This window comes from Taudactylus pleione, unplaced genomic scaffold (assembly GCF_031769625.1).
Source record: "Taudactylus pleione unplaced genomic scaffold, aTauple2 ptg000041l, whole genome shotgun sequence".
Classification (NCBI taxonomy): domain Eukaryota; kingdom Metazoa; phylum Chordata; class Amphibia; order Anura; family Myobatrachidae; genus Taudactylus; species Taudactylus pleione.
In genome coordinates, this window is record NW_028284443.1 from 53,273,821 (window position 1) to 53,291,986 (window position 18,166).

The 18,166-nt window shown below is 46.4% G+C and overlaps 1 protein-coding gene across 2 annotated transcripts in view; it reads left to right on the plus strand.

The window, feature by feature from the left end:
• The first annotated feature begins 655 nt into the window (after positions 1-655).
• GTPBP6 (GTP binding protein 6) overlaps positions 656-18,166 on the plus strand; it is a 30,202-nt gene continuing 12,691 nt past the window's right edge. For both annotated transcript variants that reach the window (XM_088456926.1, XM_088456936.1), the window contains exons 1-7: positions 656-1,164; positions 5,285-5,422; positions 7,104-7,174; positions 15,084-15,214; positions 15,721-15,791; positions 16,746-16,904; positions 16,985-17,193. In XM_088456926.1, coding sequence (XP_088313052.1) covers positions 720-1,164; positions 5,285-5,422; positions 7,104-7,174; positions 15,084-15,214; positions 15,721-15,791; positions 16,746-16,904; positions 16,985-17,193 — 1,224 coding nt within the window. In that variant the 5' untranslated portion in view covers positions 656-719. The remainder of the gene's footprint in view (positions 1,165-5,284; positions 5,423-7,103; positions 7,175-15,083; positions 15,215-15,720; positions 15,792-16,745; positions 16,905-16,984; positions 17,194-18,166) is intronic.

Consider the following 18,166-nt stretch of genomic DNA (forward strand, 5'->3'; position numbering starts at 1 on the left):
AACAAAATCTGGTGCCTGTGCCTGCTTTACTACCCTATTCATGCCCTAAACCTTCTTGGTCAAAGCAAATGGCAAGTGGGTTATATGTAAGTGACCACCCTCTGTGGGATCCAAGTGTAACATTTGATGACCGAAGCTAGTTAACCCCTGCACAACTACAGCTTCTTATTGAAAATGAGATAATCTGGTGCCTGTGCTCGTTTTACTGCCCTATTCATGCCAAAATCATTGTTGGTCAAGGTAAATGGCAAGTGGGTCATATGTACCAGAACACCCTCTGTGGGTTTCAAGTGTAACATTTGATGACCGAAGCTAGTTAACCCCTGCACAACTACAGCTTCTTATTCAAAATGACAAAATGTGGTGCCTGTGCCCACTTTACTGCCCTATTCATGCCAAAATCCTTATTGTGCCAGGAAAATAATAATTGTAAACTGTGTGAGGGACACAATTCTATGTTTACATTGTGATAGTTTAGTGATCTAACTTTATTGAAATGTTTTAATGTAACTTTTTCTGAATAAGAAGCTGGAGCTTGAATAAGAAATGAATAAGAAGTGAATAAGAAGTGAATAAGAAGCCAACTTCAGCCTCGTGGCATTGAGGGGGGATATAATCATGTATCAGCAGCAAGAGACGGACGGAGTCAGTGTGAGCTAGGTGCAGGAACTGACACTCTGACCCTCCCTGTACTGTAGCTCCGCCCTGTATAGGCTTGCATGGCGGGACATGTGGGTCCCATCCTGTGTGGTGGTGTGAGCCGGCCGGGCATGCTGCTGCTGCTCGCTAGGGTGGTGTTGAGGGCAGTGGGGAGGCGCCGCCATCATACCAGCGGGGTGGCTGCCCTGCAGAGAACGGCCCGAGTCGGCCTATATTCTCCGTACCACGGCCCCCTCCTGTCAAACGCTGGCAGTGGCTGGCCTTATGCTCCGAGGTCCCGCACACTCTGCAGCGGCACACCGCTCTGCCAGGCTGGGAGACCAGGGGGCAGAGGGGGTGAGGACGGGAGCAGCACAGAGGAGGAGATGGACGGAGATGAGGAGGAGGACGATGATGTGGACGAGCTTCTGGTGTCTCCCATGCCGCACCTGCACGGGGCTCAGCACGTTCTGTTGGTGCACCCAGACGTAAAGTGGGGACCCAAAAAGCAGTTCAGCACCACCGGTAATAGAGAGATACATATATAGACACACAGGCCTCACTGGTCACAGATACTGTAATGGTTCCCAATAATGATCATATTGGTTACAAATGTCATTTATTCACATGAAAAAATGTATATATCTTAGGGGAAATGTTGCCCAATACCCGCATTATCATTGGGAGATTCCACATTATATACAATTAATAACAGCTTGTGCTGCATATTTACAAACTCAAGAAGGGGGTTTGGAGCATTCTCGCTGACACTTTCGGGTTGATTCGATTAGGCGCGAGCCCCACGGTGTGCTCTTACATTGGTGTAGAAACTACCAGTAATTGCATATCAACTCGCCCCATTACATGCCAATGTACCACCAAACTCACTGATTGTGTATGCAGCCAAGTGGGACGGGACAGAAATCTGTGAGTTCAGGGCTGCTGTAGGTGCGTCCTATGCGTGCACTTGCAGGGCGAGCTGGTTTCTAAATAATACCCCTTTTCCACCAAAATTCCGGGTCTGACCCGGAGTTGGAACACAGGGGGTCATTCGGACCCGCTCGTGAGCGCAGGACGCTTGCAAGCGGGTCGATGTTCCCCCACTGCGCATGCGCGAGACCCGACGAGCGACGGGCTCTCCATCGCTCCGGGTCTCGCACCAAAGGGGGCGTGCTGTCGATGTTGATTGACAGCACGCCCCCTTTGGTGGGCGTGCCTGCCAGACGGAGGCGTTCCCATGGGAACGCCTACCGTCTGAAGCCGGCTCCACTGACATCACTAGTGATGTCAGTGGGAGTGATTTTGGCTCTGATAGAGCCAAAATCACTCCAGGGCTTGCGGCAGCGAGACCCTACCGCAGGGTCTCCGTCGCAAGCCCGATGGTCAAGACCATCGCGACCATCATCATGGACGCTCGCATATGCTGTGGGTGGTCACCCACAGCTATGCGAGCGGCCAGGAGGCCGCTCCATTTTCATGGAGGAGGGCACTGATTCAGAGCGAGCGCTCTGGTCAGAGCGTTCGGCTCTGAATCAGGCCCACAGTTCCTATCCGGATCAGACCCGGAATTTAGCCGGCACCGACTTGGGATATTCCCGAGTTGGCGCCGCTCACACCGGAGTCTGGTCTGCATAGACCCGGCTTTCCTGGCGTGAAAGTGGTCGCTTGGAGATTACGTAATCTCCAAGCACCACTGAAGCCGGACTAATCGGCCTGCTAGCAGCGCACTCCAGGTCATTGTGACCCGGAGTGCGCCGTACACACAGCAGGGTTTCACAGGCTACGCCCGTGTTAAACCCTGCTATTTACGTGGGTTGGATTGCCGGGTCACTTGACCCGGCGATCCAACCCTCTCCCCTTTTACACCAGGGAGCTGCCCAGGTTAACCCTGCAATAACCCGGGTTTTAGCTCCGGTGTAAAAGGGGTATAACTTAATTGACCCTTTCATTATTACGCTGTACAACTTTTTCTCACAATATTAATCAGTTGCAGGTGATTAACATATATACTAAAGGAAGCTGAGCTTTGTAAGCAGCAGGTGCACAGTCCTAAGGGAAAGTCAATTAGCCGCGTGAAATAATTGAATATCTCCGGGCATTAAAACTCTGTGTAATTAGGGATGGACATCGGAAGCCCGGCATCGAATAGTCGGCAGGCATCCAACATCAAATCAAGTGATGAAATGGCTACAAGCCATTGCATGAAAATCAGATGGTATAACCTTTGACGGTTACTATGTACGCATGAGCAGAAGCAGTGGGAGCTTTGTGCATGCGTACACAAGCTGAACTGTGGACACCACGTCCTGATGTCCACAGCTGCATACAAGCCTGTCGGCCATCCAATGGCTGGCAACCATAGAAATACCCACAATTTGATGGGAAAAGTGTTGCCATCGGATCGTGAACATTGATGGTTGCTAACCATCGGATTCCGATGTCCATCCCTACATCTAAGTCCTGCAGCTAATTGAATTCCCCCCTAGAATCTGTGGTGTGTTACTTCAGGAGGATCTCCTCAAATATTTGAATACAATGTAATTTCAATTTGACTAAATGTATTCATGGCTGTCACACTTGGTTGATAGCAATAGGTTTGAGCCGTCCATTGGGCCTTATTCAGATTTGTATGCAAACCCAATGATTTGCATACAAGTCCAATTGTGGGTGGAGTGCGCATGCGCTGGGGCTGCAGTGCACATGTGCTGCAGTGATGTCGCAGTGCCATGGACACCGCAACCAAATTAAAAGGCTGCAGCCGTTTGAGGGCGGGGAATAGCTGGCGATGGGGACCATTCCCCAAAACGGAGGCACATCGCTTTCGTTGTGTGGGAGTGCCAAGGCTCTGTGTCTTTCGATTCAGATTTCTTGGCACAGGAGTTCCGTCGCCGGGCTTAGACTTACTCAGATGGGCGATAACTGCGGCCGGTCACTATGGTGACCCAAGACGCAGCACTCAGAACTGTGATGCCGGCGGCTTCTTTTTTATCTTCAGACACCTCCTGCTGCATTAGCATAGTTTAGCAACTCATTGAATGTTAATTGTCCCTGAAAAGTAACTTCTTATTGCTGCAATAACAAATGATACATTGTGGGGGCCACTGCCACCAGTGACTAATAGACCTTTCCAGAGAGTCAACCATGATGGCTAACTTCGCATTTGAAGGGTTGTTGTATCAGGGAAGAGGGACTTTCTTTACTTAGATGTGTGGTGCTAAATTGTGTATGTAACAAAAATAAAAAAAGGAGGAAGTATTGTACAAATGTGACACTTGTGTCTACTACAGATAACACCAATATGGAGGAAACAAAGTTTAGAAAAGTAAACTAATCACATGCGCCAAGTAGCCAATGCATCTAAATTACCGCTGCCATATTACTTTTCAAAGTCATTTCTATTGATGTCTCTTGATGCCAGAGCTGGAATAACAACATGGTGGTCCCCCAGGAGCTTTTACACATAGCTACATCACCAGCGTGTGGGGGGGCACTGTGGCATATGTGATCTGGGGTTCCTGGCATAATGTGAATTGGTGACACTACAGTGTGTTTAACACATTTGTGGTGCTGGGAGTAGTTACATAGGGTTGGGTACAGGATCCTGGCAGTCAGTATTAGCGTTTCTGCTAGGCTGCTTCAGTGGTGCTCCGACTCTGCCCTCCAGCGCGGCACCCTGCTGAAACAGCCTGCGGGTGCCGTCCTCACTCGCTGGTTGCAGTGTCCCGCGGGTAGGGAAAACTGCGGCATAGCGGTCACCGCCCGTGAATGGATGCTGGGTGCATGCGCCCAACATCTATTCACATTGACATTGCTTGGGGCAGCCCGACATGTCCATAAGTGCCGGGCACACCCCAAGAGTGATGATAAGGGGATGCGTCTTAAAGACACGCCCCTTCTTATTGACCACATCCCTCTTTTGGGCACGGTTGCGCCTTTGGTGCGTGAAGATGGGTCCTTGCACTAGGTCCGGCGCTCTGCCCAGCGCCAGACCTAGAGTGAACGCTAAGTATCCCGACGTTGGCATCCCAACAGGGTTAGGATACCGACACCTGTCGGTCGGTATCCTAACCCTCCCGATGCCTGAACCTAACCTCCCCCCCTAGTGCCTGAACCTAACCTCCCCCCCTAGTGCCTAAACCAAACCTCCCCCTTCCTGCACCCTAACCCTCCCCCCTTAGTACCTAGCCCTCCCCCTAGTACTACTACTAACCCCCCTTAGTACCTAGCCCTCCCCCTAGTACTACTACTAACCCTCCCCCTAACCCCGCTAATTTCCTTCGGTATTCTGGCACCGACATTCTGAGCACCAGAATTCCCATGGTCGGGATTAATGACTGCATACTGTTACATATTATACTTTGTATAAATATCACCAGCATATCATATTGGCAGTCTTATTGGTAGGGGCCCCCACAAGTTAGTTGCACTGGGGCCCCCACAATCCTTAATCTGGCCCTGCTTGATGCATATCTTTCCTGTATCTGCTGTGAGTGGCCAGTTTTCAACAGCTTCCTCTTAATTTAATCAGTGGTAAGTGATGCAAATGCTTAAAGTGAAGAAATAAACATGTTTGTTTTACACTTTCCTGTTTAAATGACCTAAAATTGTACATTGAGTAGCATTCTGTTTTTTTTTTACTCCCCAGCTGATTTGCAGGTTGCTGAGGCTGTCAGTCTGGCACAGAGCATTCCTAATTGGACAGTTGTAGACAAAGTAATAATGTCTACAAAATCACCTGATAGTAAATACATTTTTGGCAAAGGAAATTTGCAGGTTCTAACAGGTAATGTGCACAATAATTTATAATATATTGCTAAAAAAATTGTCTACAGCAGTAGGGTCATACAGATGGTACTGTAGGTTATGTTCCAGCCCTACGACACAAGTCAACTCTTCATCCTGTCTATAATTACAGGAATGCACTGTAATGACACATTTCCCCCATAGGGGGCAATTCAGTTGTTAGCGCCGACGCCTGATAGTGCTGGGCGCCCAACAGAGCAATTCTATTGTCACCAGTGCTCTCCCCAGAATTTTTTTCCAGCCGGGTGGGGGCCTTCGCAATTAAGCGCACGCCGGGAAAATGGGTACCTCCCTTACCAGTCCAGCCCGACAGGTCTCAGGCTGCTCCCCCACTGGCTCTCAGTCAAAAGTGCCCATTATACAGTGCCCCCTGTAGTTTTTCCCTTTATGCATTGCCCCCTGTAGTTTAACTTTGCCCTTATGCATTGCCCCCAGACTGGTCCCTTATGTAGTGCCCCCAGGCTTAAATAGTGCCCCCAAACTGGCCCCTTATGCAGTGCCCCCAGGCTGGGCCCTTATGCAGTGCCCCCAGGTTTAATAGTGTCCCTTATGCAGTGCCCCCAGACTTAAATAGCGTCCCCCAGACTGGTCCTGGCCCCAGCCCAGCACTTACCTTTACTTGCTGGCCGCTGCCTCGCGCTGACTGGATCTAACTAGATCCAGCAGACGCACGGGGCAGGCTCCTCATGTTGCGGGTGACGTCATGACGTCACCCACGCTGTGCATCACTGGGAATGGTGGCCTCTGAAGCGATCGGAGGCTTCTTTAACCTCCGGTCACTTCAGAGGCCAGCGTTCCACAGCGGGGGTCGGCAGGGAAAAGTGCCGGGCGGCAGGCTGTTTCTGTCGGGAGATGCGCCCGCAGAAAACAGCCTGGGGAGAACACTGGTCACTCTGTTCGATCGCGAGCAGCCAGCGACATCTGCATTTCTGCTCGCACTCCCCTGAGGTGGTGAGCAGAAATGTGCGAAATGTCTGTGGTTTGAACGCCCTAACCAGGTCTTTAGAAGGGTTTAGCCACTTTACGCGGCTAAACCTGCTCTAATTTGGCGCAACAAATGCTATAATTAATGGTCACCCAAAAACAATTGAATTGCAACATTGGGCGCCCACTAATTACCATGCCTTAAAAAAACAATTGAATCGCCCCTTAGAATGGAAACTATACTGTTTTCTGTATGTAATTATGCAGTTTTCAGGTCATAAGTATGTTAATTTGTGAGTCTTTCTGTATCTGTTTGAAGTGTCCATCCTGCATCCGTGTAATCTTGTATGCGTTATATGCACTGATAAGAGACCCTTGCAACGCCACATAAATAGAAGATAATAATGGGAGCACAAGGACTATCTGAGCAGTACTCGGCGAATCTGACAATGTATATTGTCCCTTATAGTCATGGCCAGTACTCTGTGACCCTGGTTGTCATATAGACCAATTGTACAGTAGAAGTCTGCTTTTTTATTAGGTATGGTACTGAGAAGATTAGAAGTATACACATTAAAAAGGCACACCCTTCTATTCCCTGTTATTCCATGGGTATCTAGGTCTTACTCAGTGCCCCTTGTGCCATCCAGTGCTAATGGTATAGCAATATTTTCTGTGTTTATTATTACTGAGAATCTTTTTCACCTTGGCTTACCTGCACTTTCTTTTGGTCACAGAAATGATAAGAGGAATGTCTCCGCTCACTGCGGTCTTCTTGAATGTTGAAAGAGTATCTTCTTTGACTGAGGTAATATTGAACTGTGTAAAACCCATAAAAAGTGTAATCATATTTAAACTGGTACATTTTTATTGGTGATAGATATACACAGTCGAGTGACATTATTATGACCACCAGCTAATAGCCAGAGTAACCGCCGTGTGCAGCACGGACAGCAGCTAGACCGGCTGGGAGTGACTCAATAAGGTGCTGGTAGGTTGTCACAGGTATCTGGAGCCATGCTGACTTCAGTGCATCCCACAGCTGCTGGAGGGTGCGTGGTGGAGTATCCCATAGAGCAAACACAACGATTGAGGTGGTCCCACAGATGCTCAATTGGGTTCAAGTCCGGGGTATTAGGCTGCCAGGCAAGTACTTGGAAGTCTTGTCATGCTCGTCCAACCACTGTCGGATATTTCTAGCCGTGTGACAAGTCGCATTGTCTTGCTGGTAGATCCCATCCGCCTAAGGGAAGACCATCTGCATGTGCTCTGCAAGGATAGATTCATAACCAAATCGTTTGAGAGTGTCTTTCACATGAATGAGTGGGCCCAGAGAATGCCATTAAAAATACATTTCCCCAGACCATAATGCTGCCACCACTAGCTTGTGTTCTTCAAGCAATGGTTGCAGGGTGTTTGTTCTCCGATGTTTCTCGCCTGACATGCCAACGTCCATCCGTCCGATGAAGCAGAAAACATGACTCATCGGAGAAGGCAACCCTTCGCCAAGCAGCAGAGCTCCAATTCCGATACAGGTGTGAAAATGTAAGCCTTTTTCACCGATGCACCTTCATTAGCATAGGTGCAGTGACCATCCGTTTGCTTTGGAGCTCCATACGCAGCAGGTTTCGTTGAACTGTCGTTATAGACAGGTCCGGCGGCCCCCAGGTTCATTTTGATGGTGAGCTGCTCCACTGCCGCGTGTCGGTCGGCTCTCCCACACCTTCGTAGCCGATGTTCACCTCTCACATCAATGACACGTGGTACTCCGCAGTTTCCACATCAGTTATTTGCAGTGGTGCCATTTGTCCAGTCACGATACACCTTCACAACAGCAGCACAGATCACAAACTGCGCTGTTTCAGAAATACTGCCACCCTTGACCGAAAGTCAATAATCATCCCTTTTTACAACTCTGATAAATTACCCCCTTTCCCCATGACAGCAACGAGTGATGTGTGTACAGACGACCTATCACACACCTTAAAAAGTCAGCGCATGGCATGTGACGTACTTCATGGGCTATGCACTGCCTACGTCAAATGTAGGAGGTGGTCATAATAATGTGACTCGACTGTGTATATCCTGAATTTGCAATCAGACAAACTATAAGTAGTAGTAATAATGTTATTTATATAGCACTTTTCTCCTAATTGGACTCAAAGTGCTTTACATTTGCCAAAATACAAAACAAGCTTAACAAGGGACATTCGTGAAATGCTTGGGTGAACAGGAAAGTCTTGAGTCTATTTTTGAAAGACTCTAGAGTGGAGTCCTCTCGAACTGTGTGGGGAAGTGAGTTCCAAAGAGTCAGAGCCACAAAGCTGAAATATTGACCCCCAAATGAATTCCGGGAGACTCTAGGTGCTGTTAATAGTCCTTCATCAACTGATCACAGTAATCGAGTGGGATAGTAAGGGATCAGAAGCTGCTTCAAGTACCTTGGGCCCTGGTCATGTAGGGCTTTGAAAGTCAGTAAACCAATCTTGAAAACGATTTGCCATGTTAAAGGCAGCCAGTGAAGGGAGTAGAGAGTAGGTGTTATGTGGCTTGAAAGAGGCTGGTTGGGTAATAGCCTGGTAGCTGCATTTTGTACCATCTACAGTACAAGCGGTACAATCCTTTTGCTGGGACACCAAGGTAGAGGGCATTGCAGTAATCTAGGCATGATAATCTATACTATGTAGACAAAAGTGATTGGACACTGACTAGTAAATAGATCAACAAGATTTTATTGACGTCAGTACTTTGTAGGTCCACCACTGCAAACACCCTTCTTGGCAAACTCTCTACAAGTTCCTGGATAACAGCAGGCGGTAGGTTTTACATACTGTGACACTGAAGATGGCCGAGTCAGCCTAGAATGCATCTGTCGCTCCAATTCGTCCCAGAGGTTTTCAATAGGGTTAAGATTTGGACTCTGAGTTGGCCAGTCCATCCGTGTTACCGAATTTTCTATATACCAGACCGGTGTCGCCCTGGAATCATGACAGGTGGCATTGTCCTCCTGATAAATACATTTGTTGTTTGCAAGTGCATGGGCGTTCCTACGAAGTGTACTTGTCGAAACCGCCACATTAGTGGCCATTTAGAACTCGTGTGCAATGGTATACATTTCACTTGCACGGGGTGTCCAATCAATTTTGTCTACATAGTGTAAGTGCTTGATTTTGGCTATGTTCCTCAGATGAAATAATGAGGATTTAATTGTGACAGATACCTGATGTTTAAGTGTCAAGGCACTATCCAGGACAACACCAAGATTCCGCACATGCTCAGGTAATGTGCAGATGGTGATGGATAGTATGTAAAAGCTAAAGCTGGGGGAACACTGAGCGATGTATACCCAGCCAATATGTCGGCTGACATGGGTATACATCAGAACGAGGTAATGAACGACAGAACGATACCGTGTTCTGTCCTTCATTACCTGGAATGGGGGAGCTTGCGATATCCGTTGGATGTGCAGCACAGCCGACCTGACGATGTCGCAAGTGGCTGCGGGATCGCGCATATTGGCCATACATATTGAGTGATGCAGAGGATATGTCGTTCTGATTTGGCCGGAAACTACATATCGGGCTGACATCATCTCAGTGTAGGGGTGTGCACCGGCCACTTTTCGTGTTTCGGATCTGGATCTTTCTTCGTGTTTTGGATCTGGATTGGTTTTGCCAAAACCACCCTTCCGTGTTTTGGATCTGGAGTTTTTCTTAAAAAATAAAAAAAAACGCTACAATCACATAAAATGGGCCTTTTTTTGTTCCTATGCTATTAATAACCCCAATAACATTAATTTCCACTCATTTCCACTCTATTCTGAACACCTCACAATATTGTTTTTAGGCCAAAAGGTTGCACCGAGGTAGCTGGATGACTATGCTAAGCGACACAAGTGGTGGCACAAACACGTGGCCCATCTAGGAGTGGCACTGCAGTGGCAGACAGGAAGCCAATCAGCGTTATGGTGCCCATTTGCATGTAGCACGGACCCGGGAGATCCGTGCTACATACATCTGTGTGATTGGCACAGAGCAATGACGGGTCCGTGAGATTGTGCTGCTGTGGTAAAAAAAAACCTGTGTAAAAAAAGGAAAAAATGGCGTTCCCCCCCCCAAAAAAAGAGCAACCAGCCCCGGGCATTAGTGACCCAGTGCTGGGTGTGCTTAAATACAGGGGACAAACGATGTAGGGGTCCCCTGTACTTAAGCACAACCAGCACCGGGCTAGTCAGAATCAGCGCTGGTTGCCAAAATACGGGGGACAAACAGCTCTGGGCTCTGTTCCGGTCCTGGTTCTGGAAATACAAGGGAAAAAAATGAGTAGGGTTCCCCTGTATGTTCCAGGACCAGCACTGGACTTTTTCTAGCGGGGGGCTGAAGCCACAGCCAGGGGAGCCCTTTCATTGGGCCCCCCAGCCGCAGCATCAGCCCTGACCGCTAGTCAGCCCAGGCCGGGGATCCCTGGAGAACTGGGGACCCCCCCAATAAATGGGTCACCCTCTCCAGGGCACCCCAGGCCCAGGCTGATAGCCCGGGGCTATCCCCGCCACCCCTGGTGGCGGTGGGTGGCGGGTTGATAGTGTGGTGTGGTGTAAATAAAGAATATCAAACATTGTGTTTACAAGTAGAACTGCAGGTCTCAGCAAGCCTGCCCCGCATGCTGGTACTTGGAGAACCACAAGTACCAGCATGCAGGACATTAAGGGCCCACTAGTACCTGTAGTTCACCTGTAAAAAAAAATGTTTAAAAAAAAACACAGGACGCACACACCGTGACAGTATAAGTTTATTAAACATATGTACACATACTCACCTATGTAACCCTGTAGCATCGGTCCACTTGTCCGGTAAAGTATCCATAGGGGACCTGTGAAAAAAAACATACTCACCATCTCCTATGCGAGGTTCTGTCCTCTTCGTTCCAAAGTAGGCATCCCCGGACTTGGCAAAAAAAACAAAACGAAAAACCGATCCACGAACTTAGTACCGTTCTATAGAACGGTACTTCCCGAATGAGAGCTTAGCGGCGGGGTATCACCATGGAAACCCCGCTGCTAAGCGTTCATTGGCTGAGAGAGGTCATCTCCCGTCTCTCAGCCAATGAACGGCTCCCTCCATTGTAGTCAAAGTTGAGAACCGCAGGGTAAACTTTAATAACCCTGCGTCGTTTGTCCCCCGTATTTTGGCAACCAGCGCGGGTTCTGACTAGCCCGGTGCTGGTTGTGCTTAAGTACAGGGGACCCCTACGTCGTTTGTCCCCTGTATTTAAGCACACCCAGCACTGGGTCACTAATGTCCGGGGCTGGTTGCTCTTTTTTTGGGGGGGGGGGGGGGGCATGTCATTTTTTTTTTTTTTACCACAGCAGCACAGACAGGTCTCACGGATCCGTCAGTGCTCTGTGTCAATGACACGGATGCAAGTAGCACGGATCTCCTGGTCCGTGCGTGCATCTGTGTCATTGAAATAAACAGCAGCACAGACTGGTCTCACTGACCCGTCCATGCTGTGTGTCACTGTCAATCACACAGATGCATGTAGCACGGATCTCCCGGGTCCGTGCTACATGCAAATGAGCACCATAATGCTGATTGGCTGAGAGCCGTGACAGACGGCTCTGTCAGCCAAACAGCGCTTTGGCCATTAAAGGCAAAGGCATTTTTTTTTAAATGGCCGCTCGAGGCAAAACCTCGAGATCCGACAGCAGATCTCGAGGTTTTGCCTCGGGAAAGGGATCCGGGGCAGACAGGGATATCCGAGCTTGGGCTCGGATCGCCCGATATCCCCGAAGTTCGGGTGGGTTTGGTTCTCCGGGAACCGAACCCGCTCATCCCTATCTCATTGTGTATCCAGCTTAACACGGCCACCATTGGAGAGGTACTGGAAACTTCTATGAAATGTCTTTTATTTTTTTCAACCTGTTTTATTGTATTCTTGTGTGACGCACTTAATAAACTCAAAGTGTGCTCTACATTCCCACCAATGTAACCATTTCATGTAGTGATGGGAAATCAACAGGTTTTTATGTTAGCGCTCCCAAAATCAAGTATTGTACATAATTACATACCAAAATCAGTCCCATGTCTCAAAGGATATGTTCATCTTTAGGCCCCAAAGGGTTTATTTACATTTGGTAAATATGAGAGCTGGGCACCAAATGTCCAGTCATAGTTTTTTCACTAAAGTGATTTCATATTGTTGCGGATTGCATATGTTACAAAAAGAAAAACTCCACAATGGTGGATCTATCCTAAAATATTATTAAAATTTTAATGTGTGTAATGCACATGTATAAAGAAATGATGTAGTATCCGTTATCTAAATTATCTCCCACTGTTGTTGTGTGTAATAGCAGCGCTTAAACCAAGGTGCAGCTGGACTTAAAAATGGCGATCACCCACCATACAGACATATGCAATATATAAAACAAACCCATTGCTCCTGCAATTAGAAATATTAGATATATGTAATATCAGTTTGTAATAACCACAAATAGTTTTAACGTTGAAGACTTATATATTCCTCAATTTCTCTTAGTCGTGTTACATATAAGAGGATACAAAAGAGATAAAAGTAGCTCCTCCTAGTGTAAAACATTTAAAATTTATTGACATAAAATAAAATAAAAAATAATACACCACCATGGGTAACATTTTTACTCCGTACCGTAATTGGTCTTTAGAGAAGGCACTTTATCAAGCATGAGGGAAAGATGGTATAAGCCAGGTATATCGCCCTCTTCTCGATGTTGTGGACTCCTTCATTAGACACTTGGGGGTAGTATCTTTCTTCCTTATTCCAGCGGCACGTTTTGACTTTGACAGTTTAAGGCACTACAGGAACTATTTGTAACAATTACAAACTAATACTGGACATATTTTATATTCCTAATTGGAGGAGCGCTGGGTTTGTTTCATATATTACTCTGCTAATCTTAGTTGTTAGATGTTGTACCCACTGTTGTTATTACCATACTTGTTAACAATGTTTTTATTTTTCCCAATGTCTCTTGCTCCATTAACTGTAGTTATTTTGGGGCAGCCCATTTTTTTTATGTATCTGTTTTATCTTATTCATTGTATTTATTAAACAGGTACATAAATATCAAATAAGAAAAAATACTTAAACAATGAAGACATTACAGTGCCTCATACCATTTTAAATTACCGTCGATAAATGGCCCATGGAAAGGCTTGTAGCCTCCACACGTTCAGCTTATTGGTCTCATATTTCTTTAAAATCTCTGTACAGGACAATGACAAAGAAATCAACATATAAAAGACTGCTGCGTTATTGGGTACCGTATATACTCGAGTATAAGTCGACCCGAATATAAGCTGAGGTACCTAATTTTACCACAAAAAACTGGGAAAACTTATTGACTCGGGTATAAGCCTAGGGTGGGAAATGTAGCAGCTACTGGTAGTAATCCCCCCCCTTGGTACTGTCCCCAGTAGTAATCCCCCCTGGTAGTGCCCCCAGTAGTAATACCACCCCCTGGTAGTGCCCTCAGTAGTAATATCCACCCCCTGGTAGTGCCCCCAGTAGTAATATCCCCCCCTGGTAGTGCCCCCAGTAGTAACCCCCCCTGGTAGTGCCCCTAGTAGTAATATCTCCCCCTGGTAGTGCCCCCAGTAGATAGAGGCATAAAAAAAAAAAAACCACTTACCTGAAACCCCGCTCCTGGTCCCGATGCTGCTACCGGCTCCTCCGGCCGCTTTGCAGCATGGGAGAGACGTCACGACGTCTCTCCCATTACCCAATGTGGGAGCCGGAAGATGGCTCCCGCAGTGGGAGCAGCAGCAGCCGCTAATTACAACAAACACACAGCCGCCGTTGCCGGCGGCTGTGTGTTTGGCACTGTGTAGTGCTGACCGAACTCCGTCCGGTCAGCGCTACACACGCGGTGCAGCTGTGTCACAGAGACACAGTCTGCACCGCGGCCCGCATGGTACGCAGCTGAGTGTGGTGCCCTCCAATATGTGGTGCCCTACTCAGCTGCGTAACGGGAGAACCGGCCCTGGTCCTGGAGCATCACTCGAGTATAAGCCAAGGAGGGGCTTTTTCAGCACAAAAAATGTGCTGAAAAACTCGGCTTATACTCGAGTATATACGGTAACTATTTCCACTATTTTATTATCTTTTTTTTCTGGATAAGCCAGTAGTTGCATCATTTTACAAGATGGAGTAACCATCTGTGTAATGTTTAAAAGCATAAACGTTTTATTTTAACACTGTAGTCTAAATACCGTCAGTAGCAAAATATATGACCTGCATTTAGTCTGCAGTCTCTAAAATCACTGAGGTCGTTTTCTCCAATTGAGCTTGATTACTCCATAATTTTACTTAAGGTGCACATCGGTAAAATGTAACGTGATAAACAGTAGCTTACGGCATTTTTCTGTGCAGTATACAAGTAATTTAGAACAGAATTTTCATACTCATTTCATTATTCCTCATTCTCCTAACAAGCATAATAAGGGCACAATCCTGCTCCGAACCCACAATTCCTAAGACAAAACCATATGAAATAAGAATCATCCAAACACCACATTCTTATAAATGCATAAAGAGAACGTGTCATAGTTTATATTTAATGTGTTGATATGTTCAATTGTTATGAACTATAGAATGCACCTCCAATAATCGTTATCATATTCTTTCAATAATCATCTTCCTCTGTTCTGACTTAACTTGAATTCTGCATTCCAAAACAGAAAGAGCTGGAAGCAGCATGGGGAGTGAAAGTTTATGACCGATATACAGTGGTCCTAAATGTTTTCCGCTACAATGCACGCACAAGAGAGGCCAAGCTACAGATTGCACTAGCTGAACTTCCACTGCTGAGGTAGGGAGACACTGTAATCCTTACTGAGCAATCTGTCTTTGTTTGTAGGTTCCCATATCAGCCAGCTTGTGCTAATGACTCAGGTTACAGTACATTTATAAGTGATGGCAATAGAGGGGACCTACTGACTTTTTTTTTCATTCCCTGTATCCCTATAGTTAGGACACAAGCTAATGAATTCTTGTGTGGTAAATTAATAGAAAAGCATTTTATAAAAAGAATATATATCCTTTTCGCCCTTTATAACTTTCATTAAACTACAGAGTAGTAGCTGAATTTATTTCTGGGAGTGCCCTAATTGTATTTTTGTACAGTTTAACACTGATAAAAACACTACCAATTTGTCATTCCCAAAAAGGAAAACTTAGCTGGGATACTCTAGCAAGCAAAAAAAGAAAGTTTACTTAGTTTAACTTGTCACAAAGGACAAAGTAAGTATATGAAAATGTTCACCATTGTATAGCTAATATACTTTAGGAGATATTTTCGGTCTTATTTTTCAATAGGTCTAGAATTAAAAATGAAATGGCCCACTTGGACCAGCAGGGTGGCGGATCCAGATACATCATGGGATCAGGTAATAATGTATACATTACTTTCACTTGTGAACAGTAAATTTAATGAAATTGAATGATCTATTAGTTTTATTAATGCACTAGAGTAAATTAGACACATAGCTAATACACCTTCTTACCTGCACTTCTTGTGTTTGGTAAGACCTATTGATTTATTGGTAGTGCCAATGGGTTGGGTATGGTATCCTGGCACTCGAATCTTGACGCCGGCATCACAACAGGGTTAAGATACCGTCACCTGCAAGTAAGTATCCTAACCCTAACCACAGCCTAAACCGAACTCTCACCACCCTCAGCCTAAACCTAACCCCTCCCATGCTGGCCAAGGAATTCTGACTGGTGTTGAGATTCCGGTGCCGGCATCCCGAACAGTCGGAATATGATAAATATCCCAGTGCCATTACAGCTCATAGTCACAGGAGCTATACAGCACAGGCACCTCTGATATGTAGGTTATCGCTTTTCAGTGATCTCAAACATCCATAATAAACACATCATTATGAGGAATGCGTAGTAAGCCCTGATACACCGTCTTTTAAATACACAATGGATCCCAAATGCTGCTGGCTCCCTTTGACATCTGAAAAAGAAAACAAAATCCCATCACAAAGGACATTGGGATCCATATATAATTTACCACCGATATATGGAGCTGCAATTACTCTGTTATACTTACATTTGTAAGAAATTACATTTTACAGTGATTAGCACCTTTATTGTATTTATGGAAAAGATGGCTGCACTGTACAGTAGTAATTATGCTAAACAGGCTGCATGAGCAGCGCTATCTTCCCTCCTTATAGTACCAGTAAGACGTGCTGGGGGGCTGGTATACAGGAAGGAGGCTGTCGAGCAGGTGCTTCAGCCATGTCGGTGGGGACAGGCCAACTTCAAATTCATTTATTTCACCATGAGCACAACACCCTCTGTAATTGTCCCCCATTATAATCCTTAAGGTGAAACCTTCATGGAGGTCCAGCAAAGACTCTTAAAAGAGAGAGAAATAAAGATAAAGAAGGCTTTGGAGAAGTTGAGGAAGAAGAGAAAGTTGCTTAGGAGCCAGCGCAAACGGCGGGAGTTTCCAATTATCTCTGTGATGGGCTATACAAACTGTGGTGCGTGTATAAGGGATTCTATCTAATGGTTTTCAGTATTGATAAGTAAATATGAATATGGTGTGATATTCTGATTGCAGGAAAAACAACATTGGTAAAGGCACTTACAGGTGATGCAAACCTTCAGCCCCGTGACCAGCTCTTTGCCACGCTTGATGTCACTGCCCATGGTGGATTGCTTCCTTGTCGAATGCCAGTTATTTTTGTTGACACTATTGGCTTTCTGTCTCAGCTGCCTCACAACCTGATTGAGTCCTTTTCTGCCACGCTGGAGGATGTTGTCCACTCGGTAATAACCTTAATGTGAAGTGATGGCCACTGCATTTTTTTTTTCTAGTTTTATTGTTTTGTAACATCAATACATTTTTATTGATAAGTTAGCAAGAATAGTAAGGTAGTACAGAAAACATAGGGATGGGAGGTTGTACAGGTGCATGGAGATGACCACTGACTTTCTAAAGTAGAGCTTTGTTGATTAAAATAGTTGATTCAGACCCACTCGCGAGCGGCTGTCCGCTCCCAAGTGGGTCGATGGTGTGCACTGCGCATGCGCACGACGGAGGGAGCTCCGTCGTGCGCATGCACGAGACGCGACGAGCGAAGGACTTTCCTTCGCTCGTTGTGTCTGATCAAAGGGGGCGTGCTGTCGATGTTGATTGACACGATGTTGATTGACAGCACGCCCCAAGGGAACGCCTACCGTCAGAAGCCGGCCCCACTGACATCACTAGTGATGTCAGTGGGAGTGATTTTGTCTCTGATAGAGCCAAAATCACTCCTGGCCTTGCGGTTGAAAAACTCAACCGCAGGCTTCTGTTCGCACTGGCGATGGTCGCGATGGTAAAGACCATCGCGACCATCATCCTGCACGCTCGTATAGGCTGTGGGTGGTGACCCACAGCTATACGAGCGTCCAGGAGGACGCTCCATAGTTATGGAGGTGGGCCCTGATTCAGAGCGAGCGCTCTGGTCAGAGCGTCCGGCTCTGAATCAGGGCCATAGTTAATTATAGAGTATAACTTGCCCTTAGCTCTCCGGACATCTATGGGTTTACGGGAGTAAGCCGTGGATTTAGAGTATGAGGATAAGGGCTTGTAATTGAATAGCTCAGGGCGTAAAAGTCAGAGGTTACCATCTCTTTTCCCCTGCAGTAAGTATGGAGCCTAATCGGATCTGACCCATAGCATACAGACATGGATTCATATCCAGTCCAATATCAGCTTGTATGAGCTTGGGTACTGTTTGAGAATTTAGGCTTTTCA